Below are 24,256 nucleotides of genomic sequence, written 5' to 3' on the forward strand. Positions count from 1 at the left end.
AATGCTTCTCAGTTTGGCAGTATTGATAATGATCCAAGAGGAGCAGCCAGCATAAACCTTTAGTTTAACCGTTTCAGGAATAATGGATGCAATGGACACCCTGACCAACAAGGATGGAGGACAGCTGGTTCTAGCAGGTGACCCGAAGCAGCTAGGGCCAATCTTGAGGTCCCCTGTCGCCATCAAACATGGTTTAGGTGAGTCCAAAGGTGCTTGACGTATACATTTGGGTTTACAAGAAACCTTTGAACTGTAAAATTTTGAGGATTAAAATTTGGTAAAACTTAAAATGAAGATGAAGGGCCCATACAAATACAGCTTAATAGAGTGTATACTTAAAATTGTCTCTTTACTCCTGGATTCCTGTAGCTGAGATGGACAGACTCCTAAGTTGTGAGATAGTGTTGACATAGTGAAAGAATAATCGCAAAATGAGTGCCTTTGAAACTGCTGCCACCCTTGCTTAGGCCATTGATATTGTTCATCTGGCATCTTGGTGGCACTTGGTTTCGCATTCGAATTCCAATGCTACAAAACAATCTGATCTGTGGGTAAAAACAATGCATTTATTGAATGGGATTATAAATCCAGTTGCTCAGAGCAATTATGTAGGAGTATGGAAGTGAAAGACCAATTTTGGTGTAAAAGTGTGACCTATGTGGAGGTGAAAAAAGGTAATTCTCACTTGAGGGTGGTGAGACCTGTAAGTTCAGCATGAAACAAAAGAACATTGGTGAGGCTTCCTGTTCACTGAGTTGAAACTATGAAGTACAAAATGTACTTGTACAAATCTTCACTCACCCTTCAAGCATTGTCACGAGTAGGGATAGAACCACATGGAGAATGACCTGAGGTGAAGCGTCAGTCTTGTGAGGATGACTAACACATGCCGCCAGCTGAGGATCAGGACCCTGTTCAATCACTGGTGCTCAGCTGAGCCTTTTACCCTTCAATGCAGTGAAAAGGAGGGCTCGCCTATATTCCTTTGTTTCATGCAGCGCTATGTGACGTCTATGTGCTTACCTACTAGGAACCTTCACTTAGCTTCTCCTTTTCTGATCCTTCATTGAACCTGTAAGAGGAAGGATCACTGAGGCAAGTCCCTGCAAGTTAAAGGATGTAATTGATGAAACGCCCTCCATCATAATTTGTTGACTATGAACACAGTAACCTGTATTTCAGGAAATTCCTGAAAACTGAAATATTTAGAGTAGATATTTCTTGAAAGCCTTTACAAAAGTGTGCCCTTTGTTAAGTGGGATATTTGCTTGTGATTCATGTGGAGTTTATGTTGCTGTCTGTAAATGGAAACCAGAATTGGAAGAAGGTAGGCCATTATGAGGAAGGTTGTACAGGAGGGTTTCTTGATTATCTCCACACAGTGGCCTCTGATCTTGAATTGATAAGGCAGTGGTGCTTTAAGCATTCTGTTTTGACAACTTTGTGGCTTTATCTTCTTGAACCTTTTGCTTGAAGTTGGGTTTTTTGTTTGAACTAAGTAGTGAAGTCCAGGCTTTATGGGTGTACAGTACTCTGCAGGGGATTACAAATGTTCTCCACCCACACTGTGTGTGAGATCATCATTCTGATTGTTCTTTTCAATTCTTCATCTACTGGATGTACGTCTTGTTTTGCATTAGACCGTCTAGAACCCTGGACACCCCCATTGGCTCACAAGTCTTGCCACCACCTGGGCCTGATTAAAATAAATAAATATATATATATATATATAGGTGAATGTATGACGATACTACGCGATCATGTTGATCGCGGTATCTCACAACGCGGATTTTACAACGCAAGTCGTTTCAACGACTTGCGCTGGAGGGCACTGGATTTAGGGATAGTACGATTTACTATTCCAACACCAGTCTATGTACAGTAGGGAAGGTATTGGATAGTAAATCGTACTATTCCTTAGCTTACAGCGCCCTCCAGTGCAAGTCATTGAAACGACTTGCGTTGTAAAGCCCGCGTTGTAAACCTACCGCGGTGAAATGCCCGCGTAGTAAAGGTAGTCTCCCATATATATGGTGTGTATATATGTACTACTAAGTGTTTAACTCAAACAAAACCTTAAATCTGTGCTACTAGATGCATTAAAATGGACTCCACTTTTCACCCATAACTCAGACTTAATTGACTATGTTCTGTACAGAAGATCTAAAGCAACTTTATGATGGTGCCATACTGCGAAAGACAGGAATGTAAGAGGAAGAGATGTACTACATATTTTGAAAGGGTTCCCAAGGTACTGCAACCATAAGGAAGTGTTGCAGCGTATTTATGAAAAGGCTAGCCATTTGTTCTAGTAAACTAATTAAGGTAAAGTCTTCTTCCTATTTGACTTTAATAGTAAGGTGAACGTCTTCTTTCCTCTCTTTCAGACATGTCCTTACTGGAAAGACTCATGACCCAGAACTCCCTTTATCAAAAGACTGACAGAGGTTTTAATTCAGTGTTTGTAACTAAGTTACTGAAAAACTACAGGTTGGTCTTTAGAAGATTGTATGCATTTAGTTTGTAAATCAAGGCGTGATGGTACACTAGCCACTTTACGTTATTTGCAATTATGTGTAGTATAGGCTCTTTCAAAAGAAGCCATACAAGTTTATTGAAACCTGATGGTGGGGCTTTTCAGGTTGTATTTCTTTGAAGAAATTGGTATTTATGCTGCAAGAGATTGAGCTTCAGGGAACAGTATGATTAACAATGGTTACATATGGCAAGCTAGCAAAATATTAAGTTGTACTAGATCAGACTTCTCCAATGAGTAGCTTGAGAGCTACTGATAACTCTCCAGCTACATAAAAGTTGCACTCCTGTAAGCAGCCCACCCTATTAAATTAGAAGATGTTGTTTGGTTGAATTAATATATGTATACCAAAATTGAAATGTGTATATTTGAGAAGAAAATGTGTGTATTCTCATTATTGCCATGATATACGTAAATATAGTTGAGTGATGAGCCATGCGGCGTAGGTCAGACTTACTAAAAAATTGTAAATTGATACTTGTATAGCGCACTACTCACCCGCAAGGGTCTCAAGGCTCTTGTACGAATACCGCTGTGGAACCCATCCTGGCTTTCCCCGTGAGGCGTCCACACCTGGGCACCCCCAAGGTGGAGGCCAGGCATCCTTAGCGTTGTGGGGGCCGTTGTGGAGATTAAGCAAGCTATTGCCCAGAGTTGCAGAGTGGGACTCCATGATTGGAATGGCACCGAGGCAAGAATTATCAGGTTCATGGAATTTTGAGCCCAAGACCCACCGAGGCGGGGAATTGAACCCTGGTCCCGGGCTAGACCTCTGCATCAGGGTCTGCCACTCCAATCATCGAGCCACACTTCTCCACTTCTCCACTTACTACTATTACCCTGGTGTATTCAAGCTGTGGCTTTTATGTATTGCCTCTGTAGAGACTTTCCAAATCGGCAAAGCCTGGTTTACTTTACTGCCTGTAACCCTGCACACTCTTGCTATCACTGCTGGTAATTTTGCTTAGGGTAGTCACGAACGTAATCTTGTTTGATGTAGTCACTATTACAACAGTACTATTTGTTAGCTTGGGATACATTTAAATGAACATAAATGGCTCTGGTTACTGAAAAGGTTGGAGACCCCTGTCCTATATCATTAGTCATATGTGTTAAATCACAAGGTGTTTTCAACCGTCTGCAAAGGTTGGAAGCAGCAACATACTGGGCTGCGTTTTACTGTCTATATTCTCTTAAAAGATCACCCTCTATCTATACCATCCATCTGGCCATTTTTCAGCTAGTGTGAGAGATCCATCTCTGTCCCACACCACTTTAAAGTTTGTGTTTCTCTGAATATCTTTTGTGTTTTTGTTGAGAGGGAGGTTTCTCCTTGTTTTTGTTTGAGGAGGCAATCCATGTTTCATTTGTGGCAGGTGGCTTCACTCCAGGAAGGGGTTCTGTATCATTTAAGTACATGCCTGAAAACTGCATAACATTTAAGTCTCCCTTTCCTATTCTTTGGTAATTATGTTTTAGATTGTGTGTTTAGATATAGCGAGTGTGCATCCAGGAGGTAGTTTCAAAGTGTCAGTTGGGTCTAATGATGAGAAGCGTAGGGAATCCAAGTACAATGGAACGATTAAGGTTAATTTGCAGAAGAACAGTGTGTCCCCATGGTTCTAAACTTCAGACAAATAGGTTCCAGGCCATGTTGTGATTCAAGGGTGCTAAAGCAAGATCCCTTCATTATAAAGATATTGTGATGAATGGAATTACTTAAGGTGGTAGATGCAGCAATAGGTTTTAGAAGATTTACTTTGTGGCTGCTGGTAGCACAGGAGTGCTCTGTAGAAGTGCCCAAACTCGGTTATGGGGGCTAGCAAACAGTTTTGAAGTCAATAGGTTATTTGCTCCTCAGGCAGCCTAACGTTTTCCTGGCTCAGATTCGCTCTCTTAAAGCCATAGATGAAGCCAGTTACAAAGATTTGGACCAACTTAAACTCGTTAAATGCTACAGCTGAGTGCCTGGTGTCGAAACGTTTACAGAAATTAAGCTTTAACTTGACAATTGAAACTACAAGCATTCTCATTTTAACATGATTAGGATGGGGTGGAACTTGAGCAATAAGATAAAGACCCAGAGATGACATTCAAATTGTGACGCAAAGTAAGAAGGAAATATAACTTGCAGGTGGGGGGGTGGGGTTGGTGTCTAGGACCACATTAATGGAGGTCAGTATTAAGGTGGTTTGGTCCACTTGCCCCCCCCCCCCCCCCAGAAAAATAATTTTGGAATTACCATTTTGATTCATCCAACCCTAAATGTGTTAGTCCTTGGACCCTTTTGATGACCACCATCCTTCTCACGTCTAAGACCTATATGGGTGTTGTCAACGTACATATGTAAGCCAATCACTTAGCAACTGGAACCTGTGCTGGAGGGGTGAATATAGGCATTCAACATACATTTTGATTGGGCAGAGCCCTGTGGCACCCAGAAGGAAATCTTGAAGGTTGAGGACATGAAAGAATACAAATTTACTGGGTGGATGCAGTCAGGGAGTATGTGAGGCAAACTCCCTGAGGAGCTCTCCCCTCAAACCCTACCCAGCACTTTAAGTAGCCAAGTAGCTTTGGGTGGACATCCAATTGCCACTGGCAAGATGGAGGCCGTTCATGTTAAGCTGGGCCACTTAATATTCTGAACACCCATCCGGCAACTGGTACCTATCCGACCTGCTGGGGTCCCCCCTGGTGTTTGCCTTTTCCCCCCCGGGTACCTTATGGGGTCAAATCCAGGGCTCTATCCCCCACCCCTCCGTCTCAGTCAGTGCTGGGCCAACTGTTGTTCCCTTGCCGGCGGGCTGAGCTTGCCACCCGAGTAGCATCCACCGTGGCTGGAGCTGGGCATGTGGTTGACTTCAGCCCGGTAGGGGCGGAGTCCTGTGATCACCGCCGAGTGCCAACTAAGCTGTCTCAACCCCCTGAGGAGAAGAGAGCACCAGCTGGGGCAGGGGGGTACCCTGATGTGCTAGGCCCCCAGAGACCTGCAAAACACCACCTTCATGGCCTGGGAGGCTGGCGCTGATGAAGTAAAGAGAGCAACACAATACTACTGGCCAGACTCCATGTGGACAGTGCACCTTCAGCTGCATGTCCCATTGGACACACATTTGCCCAATTGGTACCAGAACCTACGCATAACGCCGGTCACACCCTTGACCTTCTTTTTACCATTTTGTCTGAAATCACTGTAAAATCCCCAGTTCAATTATTATGGACTGATCACTATCTTTTAAAATTTTCGATTCCAATCACTTTGATAAAAAACCATGATTCTACATTACGTAGCTCTTGGCGTAAAATCACCTTGCCTCTTTCTTTAGAGCAGTGGTTCCCATACTTTTGACTCCTGAGGACCCCCACTGAATCACTACTGGAGGCCGTGGACCCCCCAAGCAATTTTTACAAGACACAGACAGCAGAACAACATATTACCACCACGGGGGTGAGCAGTGCAGTTTAAGCATGTTTCTGAGAGGCCTCGCGTGGCACCTGATATGACCCTCGCCTGTTAGGAGGCCCACTGCCCCCGTCCCCGGCCAACAACAAACTGCAATGGCTGCGTAGTATAAGAGCTTGATATGTCTGAGTATGAAAGCTTGACAACAGACATAATTCACCCAAGGGCTTATGCAAAGTTAGCAATTGGAAAGCAGCACGAAAATCCTGCTGCCGATCCCGGCTGCATCTATTTTTACCCGCCTGCCAAGTAACGATAACCTATACACATGTGCCTTTCCACAGCAGCAGCCACAGACACAAAAATCAACATAAACAGCTCAATAATTGCTTGATATTTGCTCACAAATAAGTGTCACTTGTAATCTTTGAATGTCACCCAAAATGTCATTGAAATTATGAAAATGTCACACATAGGCAATCTGAAACATTGGCAGCTATTTTACATGAGGATGACATAAAAAGGAAAGACATTTTTAAAGCACAAACGCGCTTTTACTGTAAATGCGGGCGTACACTTGTAAAAAACAGTCACATGCAGTTCCAGAGGGAGAAGAGCCCACCTGCCGGTTGAAATTCCACTTTCAGGGCAAAAGGGGACATATAGTAGCAAAATGCCCCGGGTCAGTGTCACAAAGGTTTGTGTAAGCCACAAGCTCTCCCATACTTGCTGTCTCGGATTAGCCTCCAGCACTCCAGCAGCACTCCTCCATAAATACCAGCATTTGTGAATAGCGGGAGGGTGGTGTGTGCTGAGCTGCATACAGCCTAAGTTTAAGGAGGCGCAGTTGCAGGCAGTGTGGCAGCAAAATGGATTTAGGCCCATATCTCTGTACTGGGGTGAATGTATGACATTGTTCTGCATTCTGTCCATCAATAGTTCTTTTTGCAGCAAAATCGGTGGCAGCTTTGGCAAACATAAGGGACTGGGAGAGTTCAGGACAGCAAGTGCTAGGCACTGGCAGCATTCCTACCCGCCGCGCAAGTGGTCAGAACCAACAAGTAACAAACTGCATCCAAAAGCTCTTGGTGCATCACGCGCGCGCTTCATTGAAATTATGAAAATGTCACACATAGGCAATCTGAAACAATGGCAGCTATGTTACATGAGGCAGACATAAAAACTGGAAAGACAAGCATGCGCGCGCTTTAACTGTATATGCATGCGTACACATAAATAAAACACTCACATGCAGTTTCCCAAAAACTAGATCAGCCCCAGAAAAACATTTTCCAGTCTATCTTGAAGGTACATCCTTTAGTTCTATCTTCTAGTGCACAACTGGGTAATTGGGAAAGAGTCAGGTTTACAGATCCTTCTTAACTTGAATCAGGCTCTTAAAGGGAATGGCAGCTTGTTTCACAGCTGGGCAGCCCTCACTGAGAATGCTTGGCCTCCATATCTCTTTTTCCGATATTGCAGAATACATAATAGATTGGCTTAGGAGGAGTGTAGGTTCCTTGCTGGAATGTAGTGTTTGAATTTTCTTTGTAGCAGCCTAGGTCCTGTTTCTTATATTGCCTTCTGCACAAACATTTAAATGTGATCCTCTCTTTCACTTGAAGCCAGTAGAGTTCCTTACTGGTGCCAGAAGAAGAGGCATGTCTAGGTTTTTCTAATGCACGTTTTTCTGCTGCTGCATGTATTCCATATAACCTGTGTATTAGGGAGCCTGGAGCTCCAAGTAGCAGCGCCTTACAATAATCATCTCTGCTTAGAACTGTGCTTTGCACCACTAGCTTCTTGCTGGCTGTGGCAGTAGTGACTGGAGTTTCCCAAGGTTTCGGTGTAGTCCACAACATGTAGCCGCTGTCATATTGACATGTCTACATAGAGAGCTTGTCATCAATATATACTCCCAAATTACACACTGACTTTGATGTTTCCAAGTTGACTTTGCTAGTCAAAGGCCAGAAATTGTTTGGGAGTAAATGAGGGTTATTAGAGGGTGAACAACATAGACCTGCAGTTTTCTCACCATTGAATTTTAGCGAGTTGCTGTTCTCCACTCTTCCACCTCTCTTAGACAGTTATGGCATGCTTCTAGTAAAGTGTGCCTATCACTATCTAACGAAAGTATCAGCTGCACATCATAAGCATAGATCACAAAGCTAATGCCCTGTGATTGGATAATTGTCAACAGTGGGCATTTAAAAGATTGGTAGAGAAGGGTAGAGCCCTGAGGTACCCCGTGTTCTACTTTTAAAAATTCTGACTAGAAAGGGGGAATTGAGATCGCTTTGTTGTATTTAAGAGATAGAATTCAATCCACTTTAATTGTGTACCATCCTCGCCTATATCTTCTAATCTAGATAGAAGTATTTGATGAATGACCGTGTCAAACGAGGCGGACAAGTCAATCAAGATCAGGACCGCTGGTTGAACTCTGTCAACCATCATCTGGACCTTATCCAGGGGCGGCTTCTCCATGTGGGTGGAGGAGCGTCGCCCCACTGCTTTCTCGCAGTGCGAGAAGCAGTAACATAAAATGGTATAAATACCATTTTATGTTACTGCTTCTCGCACTGCGAGAAATCAGAAGGGTTGGTTGGGGGTGGGCAATCCTGCAACAGGCCAGGGGAGGAGTCGCTAGCCCAATTTTAGGGATTTGTGGCTTCTCCATAGGCGCCTGGCTAGGCGCGTCCCCACCAATCAAAACGCTGCCATTGCAGCGTCGTGATTGGCTTAGGGGAGGGGAGGGAGGCTCCCTGGTTCCTGCGAGGAGCAGAGAAGCAGAGATGATGTGGGACCGGATCGGGCCGGCTAAGTTAAGTTTTTTTTTGTAGTTTTTTTTTATAATTAAAATTAAACCTCCATACCTCCCACCCCCCCACGTGATCCCCCTCTGCCCCTCTGACCCCCTCACACCTCCTCCGCGAGACATGCCGGCCACGACTGAGCTCATCCATAGCAAGTCCTAGTGTTGTCTACATGCTATGTGCAGGTCTAAAACTAGTCTGTTTTCTAAGAGGTTATGATCTAGATAGTTTGATGGTTTCTTACTGAGATATCTTTCCAGGACTTTTACCATGTAGGGGAGTTGTGTCATGGTGCAGCGGGGAACCAGCATTCAAGACGACACGCGCATGCGCAGCAGAAGGATTCAGACGGCACGCGCATGCGCAGCAGAACTGAGCGAGTCAGCGTTCTAGCTGTCCGCTCGTCCGCACAACCCGGAAGTGCCTCACTCGCCTGGGAAGCGCTGCCGGTTGAGACCGCATTTAACCGCGGTATTCAACCAAAGCAGCGCTTCCAGTACAGAACCGGAGAGCGAGCCTTCCGCTTGCCGCCTGACCACCGCTCCAGCCTTGACATCCAGAGACTAGGTTTTTGCCGACCCGCCTTGCGTCACCCTTGCTTGGCTGCCTTCCTGACTCCCCAGCGCAGGAGCGCCTCAGCCCACATTCCCTTGGCCCTCGTCTTGACTCCTGCCGTCCCTTGCCTCTGCCTTTCCGGTGCAGGAGCACCTCTGCCCCCATAAACTCGTACAGCACCACGCCGCAAGTGCTCACTGCTGTACTAGGGGAACGCCACACCGGGGCGCCCAGAAGTCCCGTGACACGCACAGGGTAGCTTGTTCACGGCATCGTGTGCCCTCCATAGACCTCAAGAACGTCACTGAGACACACACAGGGAAGTGTGTTCGCAGTAGTACCCTGATTTCACCGCGCCGGAGCGCTTTATGCTGAGACATACTGCGACACGCACAGGGAAGCGTGAATCGCAGCACCTTTAATTTCACCGCGCCGGAGCGCTTTACGTGGAGACATACTGCGACACGCACAGGGAAGCGTGAATCGCAGCACCTTTAATTTCACCGCGCCGGAGCGCTTTATGTTGTGACATTTTGTGACATTTCCTTTCGTTCCTTGAAAGCACCTCCTCCTTGCACGTCCGCAACGCACTCCTTGCTGGCAGAAGAAAAGCCTGGACCCACTTGCCTTTCAGGTGACTGTGTTTTGAAACCTGGTGCTAGATGAATGCATAGCATGAGCAAGTAGGTTAGAAGCTGAACCCGTTTATTAATCCATGGGTCATTTTCTCTTCTAGTTGGCGATCCTCCAACACACCCTCAGACAACTTAGCTCCTGCCAGACGACCTCATTTCCCCTGTCCTTGTCTCCTTCCCCTGGTTCCATCCTCAACTCGGTCAGTGTATCCACCTGCCGAGGTGTGGAGGGGAGCGGTGGAGGTTGTTCGTGTCGTCTCTGCGAGATAACCTCACAAGTATACCAGGTAAGCCTCGTGGGGCCTTGACAAGTTGCAATATTGACCAATAGTTACTAAGCACTGATGGGTATGCTGTAAGTTTTTCAATAGAGGGGTTATTAGTGCTTTCTTCCACGTGTGTGACCAGTCATGGCTTGCAATAGGGCTGACCAAACAGTCGGGGTACTCAGAGTGGTGCAAGCCACTCCTTCCCGAACCCACCAACCGCCTACCCCCAACCAGGCATACCCCTCCCTACCTTCTGTTTTGCGCAGCATGAAAATTCAATTTTATGTTTCTGCTTCTGGCACTGCAAGAAAACAGTGGGGCGGCGCTTCTCCGCCCAAATGGAGGAGCCGCCCTTGTGTGTAACTCTGCTTGTAGTTAAGGACTGATTACCTATACCCATTTCTACTAAAAATATGCAATCTGACCATTTCTTCCAGATTCTGGGTGGCACTGGATTTAGTAGTGATCACGAAGAGATAGTCATAGCTAAAGTTCTAAAATCATTCTGATTCCATCCTGGTTCCATATTTTCTAATTTAGTGACACCTTGGTTTATCTCGTCTGTGGTGGTTCTGTCTATTGGAATCTGGCTCTCCTGGATGGGTCTGCATTTATCAGTGTATAAATAGGGATCCTCTGTAAACACACCCAATAGATGATTACTCTATACATGGGCCAAAAGACTGACTTAAAATTGAAATGTTTTTATTACTTAATCATTATCTTTTTTTAAATTCTGGCATGCAGAATATATTAATGTGTGAATCACAACAAAAGATATGACAAACAATTATCCACACATTCACACAATCATACTACAGTACATCATCAAAGTGCAATAATTGTAATAGTCCAAAATTGATTTATGCTCCATTTAACATCATGATTATCATGATTAACAATGATTCTCAGGGCGTGTCCAAGATGGCGATGTGAGCAGTCGAGTTTTGAGCTCGCTCCATCACGACCACCAACCATCCTGAGTTTGGCCGCCAAGGACCAGCCAAAGTCCTCCGAACCTGCTACGGGGCGCACCGTGGGCATCCCGCGACTTTGTCAAAAGCTATTTACAGCAATTTGGACCACGGGGAAGCCGTGCACTGAATCGGAGACTTTAGCTCACGCTTGCTGCCCTTCCCCCACCAGACCCTCGCTAAAGGCGCACCTGCCCGCGGAGGCCTGATTCACCCCCGGCAGCCTCCCCCTCGACTGAGTACAACACCCGCGAGCCCCGCAGCTGAGGCAGGGGCTCATCAGGTCGGAGTCCAGCCAAATCGAGCCCCCCCTGTGTGACAGTCAACGCCGGGGGAGCACCGCTGCATCACGTTGGAGATGGGCCCGGCCACGCATGAAGGTAGGCCACCCGTGCTCCATTCCCCTTGAGCTTGCCTCAAGGCTTGCATCACCAAGGTCGGGCTGGGGCCCCATATTCCTCCGTGCGCCCCACCCCCTCCATATCCAAGGACCCATCAGGCTGCAACAGGGAGACCCGGGACTTATTCACTGGGGTATTGTGACCCGACGGAATGCTGCTTAGCCCAGCACCCTGCATATCACCCGTCACGGAAGGAGCGCTACTGCACCATACTGGAACCGGGCCCGGCAAGAGAGACAGGTAGGCCGCCTGTGCTCCACATCCCGTGGGCATATCCCGAGCCTAAACTTTCCCCTCCCACCGCATGCACGTATTCATCAGTCAGCACTACAGGGGCCTGAGACTCAGACCTCCTCACTAATATCGTGTACCCTGCAGGCGTGAAGATCGACTACCCCTTCTTGCTTGGGGGTGCCTCCAGTAGTGGGGCATGAGCATTGGCTCCAACACACCTCTACCCCTCCTCTACCTGGAATCTACGGAGCACTACCACCATCAGGATGGGCAAGACAAAACTGGAGAAGCAGCAGCCACTGACCACTGATCCACAGGGCCCAATGTTTGTTGCCGTGGGGTCTGACCAGTCATCAATGACCCAAACCATGCCACAGGCTGATCTCTCGCACTGCCTCGATGAACTCATTGCGGCGGTGATGGACATAAAATCCACCGTGGTCCCAATCAAGACACTGCAAGAGGAGGTGAACTACCTCAGCGATCATGTCGAAGGTAGATCGTGCCGGAACAACGTGCGGCTGGTGGGCATGCCGGAACGCGTTGAGGGACAGAGCATGGAGCTATATGTGGAAACTTGGTGTTCGAGGCATATGAGCTGCAGAATTCACACTCTGTGCATGGATCGCCATCGGATGCTTTCACCTTGTTGTTGTCCTGGAAGAAGTCTTTTGTAGTCACGAGATAGGTGACTCCTCCCTTAGACGATAGTGCGCATGGGCATCGACTCCATCCTCAGATTGTTTTTTTCCACCATCGGGTTCGGATGTAACTTCAGCGCTCTGGTTCGGTGCCGTGTTATCCAAACCTTTTCGATGCGCAAAGCATATCAAACTCGACAGGTAATGTTTTCAATCAATTGCTTTTCGACGCGCTACTCAAATACTCGATTCCGGTCATCGACGTGGGCCCCTGGGCCTGTCGGTGCCATTCGGGCCTACGGCTAATGGAAAGGACTCCATTCAAAAAATGCCCCCAGTGTGGCGCTAAATTTCAACACAGCGACCAACACAAGGTCTGCAACCTCTGTCTCTCGCCCGAGGAGAAAAACTGCCAAGCCTGCGCCTCCTTCCGCTCCAAGAAGGCCATCCGTGATCGCCGGGCCCGACGACATGTTATGGCGCAACAAGCTGCACCGCTGCCAGAAGTCATCATCGATGAAGGCCCCGATGTTCCTGAGGCACAGGATTCTGAGGATCTGGACATCGTTTCTGGGGCAGACTACTCTGACTCCGATGACCTCATCACTCCGGGTCAACGAGTGAGTACAAGTGCCCCTGCCCGAGAAAAAGAAGGCACCGGTCAAAACTTCGCCCAGTCAAAGCTTCAGAAGCCCCGCCCTCAGGCTCGGCTCCGAAGACAAAAGAAAAGCCTTCCGGCAGCTCAGGACCGAGCAAGCCGCATATCAGTGTCTCCCAGACACCAACAGCACCGAAGCCGGGTGCTCATCCTACTCCTGCAAATCCCAAAAAGACATCTGCACCGAACACCCCTGCACCGAAGCAGCAAAAGGCCTCGGATCCGAAACATCAGGAACCGACTAAGATTCCCGACTCGTAGCCGTAGGATCCAAAAACCCCTGCAAAGGCTCCAGAGCAGAAAGCGGTTACCGAAGAGGAAGAACTTTTTTGGCCGGATCCCATTGATCCAAAACAGAAAACTCTCAAAGTGGACCCCAAGATGGGACATATTGTCAATGTTCCACCCAGGAAGAGGAAATTAAACACCGCACACATCCCTCTAGTGCCTGTAAAGAAGAGACTGTGCCACTTCACCTTTAAGACCCTCTTCCTACTAAGCCTTTCTCTCCTCCAAAGTCACCCATACTTCCTCCATACTCACCACCACCACAGGATGATGATGATGATGATTTAGGGGGTGGGGGAAGGACTAATGACCCTTTCACTGACCCTGATGACGACACAGACATGCCACAGGATCCATATGATGACCCAGTAGGTCCTCCAGACCTTCCTGATCCCGATGCATACCCGACAAAGCCATCTCCCCCAGATGATAACATTGGCTTTAGTAAGCTCACTCATAGGGCTGCCCAGTACCATGGTGTTCAATCAATCAATCAATAAATTTATAAAGCGCGCTACTCACCCGCAGGGTCTCAAGGCGCTGGGCGGGAGGGTCCGCTACTGCTCGAAGAGCCAGGTCTTGAGCTGTTTCCTGAAGGAGAGATGGTTCTGGGTCAGACGTAGGTGGGTGGGGAGGGAGTTCCATGTCTTTGCTGCCAGGTAGGAGAAGGATCTTCCTCCAGCAGTGGTCTTGTGGATGCTTGGGACAGTGGCGATGGCGAGGCTGGCGGAGCGGAGCTGGCGGGTGGGCATGTAGAATGTGAGGCGGTTGTTGAGGTATGTGGGGCCCATGTTGTGGAGGGCCTTGTGTGCGTGGGTGAGGCGCCTGAACGTGATCCTCTTGCTGATGGGGAGCCAGTGCAGGTCTCTCAGCTGGGAAGAGATGTGGCTGAGGCGGGGGGTGTCCAGGATGAGTCGTGCAGAGGCGTTCTGTATGCGCTGATGTCTTTTCTGTAGTTTGGCTGTGGTTCCGGCGTAGAGGGTGTTGCCGTAGTCCAGTCGGCTGGTGACGAGGGCCTGGGTGACCGTCTTCTTGGTGTCGGCGGGGATCCACCGGAAGATCTTTCGGAGCATGCGCAGGGTGTTGAAGCAGGATGATGAGATGGCGTTGACTTGCTTGGTCATCGTGAGGGAGGAGTCCAGGATGAAGCCCAGGTTGCGTGCATAGTCCGTGGGCTTTGGAGCGGGACCCAGGGCGGGGGGCCACCAGGAGTCGTCCCAGGCGGAGGGGGATGTTCCCAGGATGAGGACTTCCGTCCTATCGGAGTTTAGTTTCAGCCGGCTGAGCTTCATCCACTCTGCGACGTCTTTCATTCCTTCCTGGAGGTTGGCTCTGGCGGTGGCGGGGTCTTTGGTGAGGGAGAGGATCAGCTGGGTGTCGTCGGCGTAGGAGATGATGTTAAGGCTGTGTTGGCGTGCGGTGGCTGCGAGGGGGCTCAGGTAGATGTTGAAGAGGGTGGGGCTGAGCGAGGATCCTTGTGGGATGCCGCAGGTGACTTCGGTGGCCGAGGATCGGAACGGGGGAAGACGGACTCTCTGGATCCACTCTAAGGCTTTACCTCTGATTCCAATGTTGCTGAGGCGCTGTATCAGGGTGCGATGACATACGGTGTCGAAGGCTGCCGAGATGTCCAGGAGGATGAGGGCGGCTGTTTCCCCGTTGGCGAGCAGGGACCTGATGTCGTCTGTGGCTGCGATGAGGGCGGTCTCGGTGCTGTGGTTGGCTCGGAAGCCGGATTGCGAGGGGTCGAGAGATCCGTTAGTCTCGAGGAAGGCGGAGAGTTGCTTGTTGACGATCTTCTCGATGACTTTAGCCGGAAACGGGAGGAGCGAGATGGGTCGGAAGTTCTTGAGGTCCGTGGGGTCCGCGGTGGGTTTCTTAAGGAGGGCGCTGAGCTCGGCGTGTTTCCAGCTCTCTGGGAAGGTGGCGGATGCGAAGGAGTTGTTGTTGATGATGATGTCCCGGAGTTGGGGTGCGATGACGGAGTCGGCTTTGTTGAAGATGTGGTGTGGGCAGGGGTCAGTAGGGGAGCCGGAGTGGATGGTGTTCATCGTGCGGGTGGTATCTTCGGTGCTGACCGTCGTCCAGGTGCGGAGGGTGGGTGTTCAAATGCATTCGGATCCCACAGAGGAAGACTTCCTACTAGACACGTTTGCGCAGTCACAAAGGACACTGGAGGATAGCCAATGCACAGGCATTACTTGCCAGGTATGATAGGGCTCATTACGACGAGCTTGAATCCCTAATGAAGCATTTGCCTGATCAATACAAAACCAAAGCCAATGCTTTGATTCAAGACGGCAAATTAATAACAAATGCATCAATTAAATGTGCCCTCGATGCGGCAGATACCGCATCTAGATCCGTCAACACTTGTGTGTTACTGAGAAGACCTGCTTGGCTGCGCATTTCTGGTTTCAAAAAGGAGGTACAAATGACTATCCTCAATCAGCCGTTCAATCAGGAACAGCTATTTGGTCCAGCTGCAGATACAGAGTCTGCTAAATCCATGGGAGCATTACAGTCTCCATCCACACGAGGTTCCTTTTGATGCCCCTTCTTTAGAGAAGCATCCAAAAACATCAGCACAGACACGGGTGCTTCCTCATATAAAAACACCACACAATCATCCCCCAATAAGGGATATTTTGGAGGTGGGTACAGAGGAAATAACAACAAGGGTAGAGGACGAGGTAACAACAACACTCGGGCCTCTCCCGCTAATAAACAGTGACTTCCCTCCACTCCCTCCAGACCATTCCACTCTGGTTGGAGAGAGACTCTCACAGTTCCTACCTGTCTGGAACTCCACCACTACAGACAAGTGGGTAAGACAAATTATCCAGTATGGTTACTGCCTGGAACTTACTGCAAATCCCCCCACCATACCAGCCAAACAACGTCCGATATCCACAGAACATCTGACACTCCTCGAACAGGAGGTTCTCTCACTGCTTCAAAAGCATGCTCCCTGTATTTCCTAATCCCCAAAAAGGAAGGTACTCTACGGCCAATACTGGACCTCAGACCTCTCAATCTCTACATACAATCAAATCATTTTCACATGATCACTCAACAAGTCCTTCCACTGCTTCAACAAGGTGACTTCCTTGCCACACTAGATCTCAAGGACGGCTACTTCCATATTCCCATACACCCTGCTCACAGGAAATATTGGAGGTTCACAGTGGACGGCCAACACTATCAATTCAAAGTTCTCCCATTCGGGGTGACCACAGCACCCAGGGTATTCACAAAGTGCCTTGCGGTAATAGCGGCACACTTGCGAAGGCAGCAAATCAGTTGTATTTCCATACCTGGGCGACTGGCTGATAAAAGCTGAGTCACACAACCAATATGTTCGCCATACTTATCAAACCATTCAACTGCTACACAACTTGGGGTTTACAGTAAACTATACCAAGTCACACCTTCAGCCCTCCTACCTACATCAGTATCTAGGAGCCACAATAGACACTTCCAAAGCCCTAGCATACCCCAATCCAGCCAGGATAGCCAGTATGCAAACTCATCACCAAGTTTCAAACCCAACACTCTCTTCCGGGCGTAACACAGGCCACCGCAGCCCCTGCGGTGCGGTGGGGCCCCAAACTCCAGGGGGCCCCCCTCAGCACATTACTCTGGCCGGAGAGCTCTTGATTGAGCCTGGAGGGGGCCCTTCACGTTCCTTGCAGGGAGACACTCTCAATTTTCATTACGCCAGTGACTGTCTTCCAGCACGAGTGTTTATGCAGCTCATAGGGATGATGGCCTCTTGCATTTTCATTGTACCTCACGCAAGACTCCAGATGCCCCCTTTACAAGAATGCTTAGCACATCAGTGGAACCAGGCTCATGGTCAACTTACAGATCTGGTGTTGGTGGACAGCCGCACCTATCGCTCTCTGCAGTGATGGAACACAAAAAATCTTTCCAGAAGGCGGCCGTTCCTAGAGCTAGTTCCACAGATAGTGCCAGACGCATCACTCACCAGCTGGGGAGTCCATCTCCTAAACCACACAATTCAGGGCAGGTGGACCACCTAACAAAGAGTGCTCCACATCAATCAACTAGAACTACTGGCAATATTTCTAGCGTTAAAGTCATTCCGAACACATCTCCTCAACAAGACTGTCCTAGTCTGCACCGACAATATGACAGCCATGTATTACATACAAAAACAAGGAGGGACACACTCTTTGCAGTTGTCTCACCTAGCGCAAAGCATATGGAGATGGGCCATTTCACAAAACATCTATCTTCTGGTGGAACATCTGCCAGGAGTGAACAATCAGATTGCGGATCTGTTAAGTCGTCAAACTCCACAGATACACAAATGGGAACTTCATCCGGAAGTTCTTCAATGTTTTTTCCAAATGTGGGGACAACCAGACATAGATCTGTTCCCCGCGAACACAAAATGCCCACCCTTCGCCGCCAGGTTCCCACACCCGTTGTCCAAGGGCAATGCAATATGGATCAACTGGTCAGGCAGATTTGCGTATGCTTTTCCGCCACTCCCGCTCATTCCGCTAGTAGTACGCAAGCTCAAACAGTCTCTCAAGATTAACCTGGTTGCTCCCACATGGGCACGGCAACCGTGGTTGACAACACTACTCGAGCTCTCAATAGTTCCACATAAAAAATTACAGCTCTCCCCAAAGCTGCTCACGCAGAACTATGGAGAGATAAGGCACCCAGATCCAGCACAACTGAATCTAGCAATCTGGCTCCTGAAGATGCAAGCTGGCATATTCATCTATAAGATTACATCTGGCTGCCCTTGTCGCCTACCTACAAAACTGACAACATTTGTCATTGTTTAGAGTACCTGCTATCAAAGCTTTTATGGAAGGCCTTAAAGAATAATTCGACCCAGACTGCCACCCTCTCCAGTGTGGAACCTAAACATTGTTCTTACTAGACTCATGGGTCCCCCATTTGAGCTTTTACACAAATGCAAATTACAATTCCTTACATGGAAAGTAGCTTTCCTTGTCTCAATCACCTCTCTCAGAAGAGTAAGTGAGATCCAGGCTTTAACCATACAAGAACCATTCTTACAAATACATCGTAACAAAGTGGTTCTTAGGACATCCAAAATTCCTTCCCAGAGTAATCTCTGCTTTCACCTTAATAAATAGTTACCAGTGTTTTTCCAAAACCCTGATTCCGTATCGGAAAGAGCTCTTCACACGCTCAACGTCAAAAGAGCCTTACTTTATTGCATAGACAGGACTAAAGCTTTTAGAAAGACAAAACAACTGTTTGTAGCTTTCTCTCAGCCTCATAAAGGCAACCCCATCTCCAAAGCTGGAATTGCCCGGTGGATAGTTAAATGCATTCAGATATGCTACCAAAAAAGCAAAACGCACATTAACAATTCCCCCTATAGCGCATTCAACACACAAATTAGGGGCTTCCATGGCATTCTTAGGGAACATTCCCCTAGAAGACATTTGTAAGGCAGTGACATGGTCTACCACACACACCTTCACCAAACACTATTGTGTAGATGTGCAGGCAAAGCAACAAGCTTCTGTAGGCCAGGCTGTTCTTAAGACACTTTTTCAAACCACTGCAACTGATACAGGTGACCACCGCTAGGGGAGACACTGCTGTACAGTCTATGCACAGAGTGTGAATTCTGCAGCTCATATGTCTCGAACGGAAAATGCTACTTACCAGTATGCATCTGTTCTTGGCATGTAGAGCTGCAGAGATTCACACGCCCACCAACCTCCCTAGAACCTGTATCTGTTCCAATGTTATCTTACTTAGATACATTCACATGAACATCTTTTCTGTTTCTACAAACTGCATCATTTCCCATCATGGCGAAAAACAATCTGAGGATGGAGTTGATGCCCATGCGCACTATCTTCTAAGAGAGGAGTCGCCTATCTTGTGACTACAAAAGACTTCTTCCAGGACAACAACAAGGTGCAAGCATCCGATGGTGATCTATGCACAGTGTGATTCTCTGCAGCTCTACATGCCAAGAACAGATGCATACTGGTAAGTAGCATTTTCCTTTCAGACACCATACTTCAGGGCAAGCACTCTAAGTTCTTCTCCGTGGGGCGAGCACATAGTTCCGGGAGGCCCTCATCGACCAGGCGCTCATTCCAGGCCAGTAGTCGCACGCCTCTTCAACTACCGCAATAGGGACCACATCCTATAGGTCACAAGGCCCCGTGGGTAATTGAGAATGCGGAAGTGCACATATACCCGGACTACACATTAGTACAGCATCGCAGGGCATCCTTTATGGACGTTAAACGCTGCCTCCACGAGCATGAGATAAAATACGCACTACAATACTGGCCACTCTGCGCATACACAATAAAGGTAGCGCAATCTTCTGTCAGCCTCCTGAAGATGCCTGGAACTAGGTGGAACAGAATGGAGTGGCGACGTGGGGGCCTATGCCAACAATGGAAGAAAGTTGCACACCGTGGACGCCACAGCTAGCTTTGCGGGCCATGCCCCACCAAGGCCCAAGCAGTGCAGGAAAGGGAACAAGCTCTCAAACACGCCGAACAGCACGGAGCTGCAACATCACCTCCCCATCTAGACTCGGAAACGCAGGCCTCTCCAGAACAGGAATACTCCTTATCGGACTCACAGCAACAGTTGATGCTGGGCGACGGCCCCAGCATGAAGCCACAGACTTCCGATGAACTGGGTTAGCTACTTATGGCATTACGACTCACCGGAACTGTGTAAAACAAACAAATGTAATATTATACACAAGCAGGTGGCGACTGCTGATTGCAAGTATGTCATTCCTGGAGCGGCTCGCTCATGAACATACTACTAGGGTGATCAGAAGACGACGGCGAGACCGAGCGAGTATCCACACGTCCCACACATGATAAGCAACTGTTACAGAGTTGTGCAAGTTACTGTTTTTCTTTGCTTCTTTAATTTACTATGTTTGCATGTAAGTGCATATGGCCTCTTGCAATGTGGCCTGGGGTGGTGGGATTGGTTTATAGTATACCACAAAATGTCAGTTAAATGTATATGCCTGCTTGCCTTGCTAAAATGCAGGATTGCCTTGTGTGGGTTATTGAGCTGTCTCCTGCATGTGGGGAATGCACATCTACCGTACTTAGCTCTTATCGATGTACATGCATGGGAATAATTACTTATTGTTGACTTGGAATGTGTGCTGTCTGGCTGGTTGTTTCAAGAGACACAAAGTGTACCAGTATTTACGTAGGTACAAGATTGCCATAGCTCTACTTCAGGAGACTCATTTAACGCAACAAACATTGCAGTTGCTTAGTAAAAGATGGAGGGGCACAGTAATAGGCATGACTTACTCAGGCTACACTAGGGGGTCCATGATCTGAGTGGCACCAGGTATTCCAATACAGATAATGCACATGCGCTTTGACACTGGAGGCCGTTATGCGGTTCTGGAAGGCTCTCTAGATGGTCGCCAGCGGTCTGTGTTATCACTTTATGTGCCCAACTCAGGACAATCCGCATTCCACCAAACACTAAACCTGGCACTCCTCAGTGATCCATCGGCTTCCACTTACTGGGGGGGGGGGGCACGACTTAACTCTTGAATGCTCCTGCCCTCCCCGGAGCACAGGCTGTTGGGCTTGCACACACAATGACCGCTTGGGCCGTGCAGATGCGATTGCTTGATGGTTGGCGCGCAAAACATCCTATCGATTGGGTATACTGACACTACTCCACTCTCCATGACCTGTACACGCGTATTGACACCATTTACTGTACGGAAACGGCGCTAACTCATGTAGCTCACGCTGAGTACTTAGCTCACACAATATCGGACCATAGCCCCCTGCAGGTCCAATTGACTTGAGGTGCATCCAGACCCAGCGTAAAGACTTGGCAACTCCCTCTAGAAGCACTTTGTGACCCGGCTTTGAATGCCACCATCTCGCAGTCCATAACCACATACTTCCAGACTAATGAAGGGGTGGCCACAAATGCTGGTATTGAATGGGACGCCCTGAAGGTCGTCCTACAACGGGCAGGTCATACAGGCAGTGTACGGTACCCGCATGACACTAACAAGGGAAATCCAAGGGCTAGCTGCCGACGTACTAAACCAGGAATGCACGGCCCCCACGGACCCGCACATACTACCAGTACTCTCCAAAACGAGATTGGCACATAAGGAAGCACTGGATACAAAATTCTGGGGAAATTGCGTCCCAATAGATTGCTGGAGGTTGTCCTCCTGTTGGTCCATACGGACCAAAACGGGTTTGTCCCGGGCGGGAGCACGGGACTGAACCTTCGTCCCCTGTTTAGAATCCTAGAGTGGGCCCAAACGGCTCCCGGGTAACACTGGATAGCAGCCCTAGACATAGAAATGGCCTGCGATACCCTGGGGTGGGATTACCTACATGTTGTGCTGGCTCGATTTTGGTATAGGTCCTAAGTTCCTTCTCTGGGTGAAAATGTTATACACCAACCCACGTGCCCAGCTGAAAACAGGCAGCGTTATCTCACCACCCTTTTATATTGAGCGCGGTACCAGGCAGGGATGCCCACTCTCACCCATGCTGTTAGCTTTGGCCATGGAGACCCTGGCCTGTGCGCTCCGCAGCCATGTTATCGACTGGGGCATTCGAGTGCACACGCAGTTGCACATAGTGTCCCTCTACGCGGACGATGCACTGATTTATCTTTGTATCCAGGGCAAGGCGCTCTGAGGTCTAGTTGAACTCTTAAAAACCAATGCGCGGTTGTCTGGTCTGAAAGTTAATTGGGATAAATCCGTCTTATTCCTGATATCACCAATCCAAGTTGAGTAAAGGCAGCGGCCCCATGCCCCACTTACCAGAGTGTATGACTCATATAAATACTTGGGAGTCCAGGTCGACCACTCCCCGTCTGATCTGATTGACTGCAATCTGGGGAAGGCGATCGCCAGTGCTAGGGCGAGTCTCCCGTTCTGGAATGCTCTCCCATTATCCCCTATGGGCCGGATTGCCATATCCAAAATGCTGCTCCTCCCTAGGCTCCTATACTATTTTGCAGTTCTCCCCTACAGACCGCCTCAGAAATTGTTCCATGACCTACGCTCACTCTTAGTTTCCCTGATATGGGTCAACTCGAGGGGAGCACTCTCAAAGCTTCATCTCCCTATATCTGAGGGAGGACTGGGGGCGCCCAATTATGAGTTATACTATGCTTCCGCCCAGCTCTAGTGGCCCATGCGCTGGCTTGCAAAGAAGAACCTAGCTGAACTAGACACCTGGGCAATATCGTTAACGGGAGCAGACCTGCTTGAATGGCTATCGGGTACTAGAGCCCAGCTTAAGAGGACCTAGGGTTGTACTCTGCTATGGGCAGCCCGTAGTGCCTGGTGGCATTACGTGATATCCAAATGCTGCCCTATGATCGTTAAATGAACACAGTACAAATTTACAGCGTTTCATTTGATATGGCGTTGTCAGGAGTCTGTGGTGGTATAGATTATGGTTAACCGGATATCACTGCTGTTAGAGAGGGACTTGCTAACTGGACGCCCGAGGACACAGGGCATTGTCTGTATCATGGGTTCTGTGTTGATCTGCGGTGTTTGAGTTGGGGTACTCCGCTTATTGTGCTTTTAGCGAGAAACTTAACTTCTTCATCTAGGGTAACTATAACTGTATGCGTGATACCGCATTATTATAGGGGCCGGTTGGCTGATTTGTCGGCTTTGATTTCAGCGCTGTGTGGACCTCGATGTGGAGGGGAAATGTCGTGGCAGAGTGTGCTGGTTGTTGTTTGTGTTTGGCATTGGGCCACGCTCTACTGTATGTCAATTTCTACAGGAGAGGTGCGCTGGGTCTCTCCGTGACGTATCCCTCCCGCGGGAGGCGGGGTGACTTGCGTCAGTGGTTTGCCTGCCCATCCTGCTTATAGGAGTGGAGTAGTGTCTCCCATTGCATGGATATGTGGTTTTTGCAAATGCCTTTAATTTATTCTGACCTTAGCGCCTCTTCCTCCAAGGCTCCCCACTTACTAAACCCCCCCCCCCCCATCTCCAGGCCGCCAACGGAGGTCCCTCCGGCCTTTGGTGACACTGTTGAGGGTTCAATACTAAATTAGCACCGCAAATCATGCCACGGTATATTGCTTTCAGCTCTATTGTTTATTAAAAGGCAAGGAAGAGGGTGTGTGTATGTTTGCTTGTGGAAAGGGGACAGTGTGATGAGGGCTGCAGTCAATAGTAGAGAGCAAAAAAAACAGAGTTTGCAGACAAAATACGTCTACAAGTTATATTGGTATCCATCTAAAGATGGCTATTTTACTTTAAATTAAGAGGAAACATTAAGTCACATACATCTTTGTCTAGAGGATTAAAGGTTGACGGCCATTAGCGTGCTGATAAGCAGGCACATTGAATGTCAATAGGAGCAGAAAAAAAACTGGAAGATACATTATGCCACTTATGTTATGTTATGTTATGTTATTGATATTTGTCGAGCGCGGCAATTACCCGGAGGTGTCCTGGCGATATCTAGAATTTCCTGAGAGTCCTGAAACCGGGAGAGCTAATAAATAGATGACCGGGGTTATTCATTAAGGAACAACCAGGTCTTGAGTTCCTTTCTAAATGACAGAAGATCTGTCATGGTCCTGAGATAGAAAGGGAGGTCATTCCAAGCCTTAGCGGCCTCATAGACAAAACTCCTACCACCCCAGCGGGCTTTCCTAATGCGCGGGACATGGGCCAGATTAGCTTCTTTTGACCGCAGGCTTCTACCCGGCACATGCCAGTGTAGTCGGTCCTTTAGGAATTCTGGGCCTAGGCCATGCAATGCCTTGAAGGTCATGGTCAGTGCCTTGAACCGAA

The 24,256-nt window shown here is 48.3% G+C and overlaps 1 protein-coding gene across 8 annotated transcripts in view; it reads left to right on the forward strand.

Moving 5' to 3' along the window:
* LOC146869330 (RNA helicase MOV-10-like) overlaps positions 1-24,256 on the forward strand; it is a 614,726-nt gene that overhangs the window by 435,231 nt on the left and 155,239 nt on the right. For all 8 annotated transcript variants that reach the window (XM_085650280.1, XM_085650264.1, XM_085650271.1 and 5 more), the window contains 2 exons: positions 78-197; positions 2,388-2,490. In XM_085650280.1, the coding sequence (XP_085506406.1) occupies positions 78-197; positions 2,388-2,490 (223 nt within the window). The remainder of the gene's footprint in view (positions 1-77; positions 198-2,387; positions 2,491-24,256) is intronic.

The sequence above is a fragment of the Triturus cristatus genome, chromosome 1_1, assembly GCF_964204655.1.
Source record: "Triturus cristatus chromosome 1_1, aTriCri1.1, whole genome shotgun sequence".
Lineage (NCBI taxonomy): Eukaryota > Metazoa > Chordata > Amphibia > Caudata > Salamandridae > Triturus > Triturus cristatus.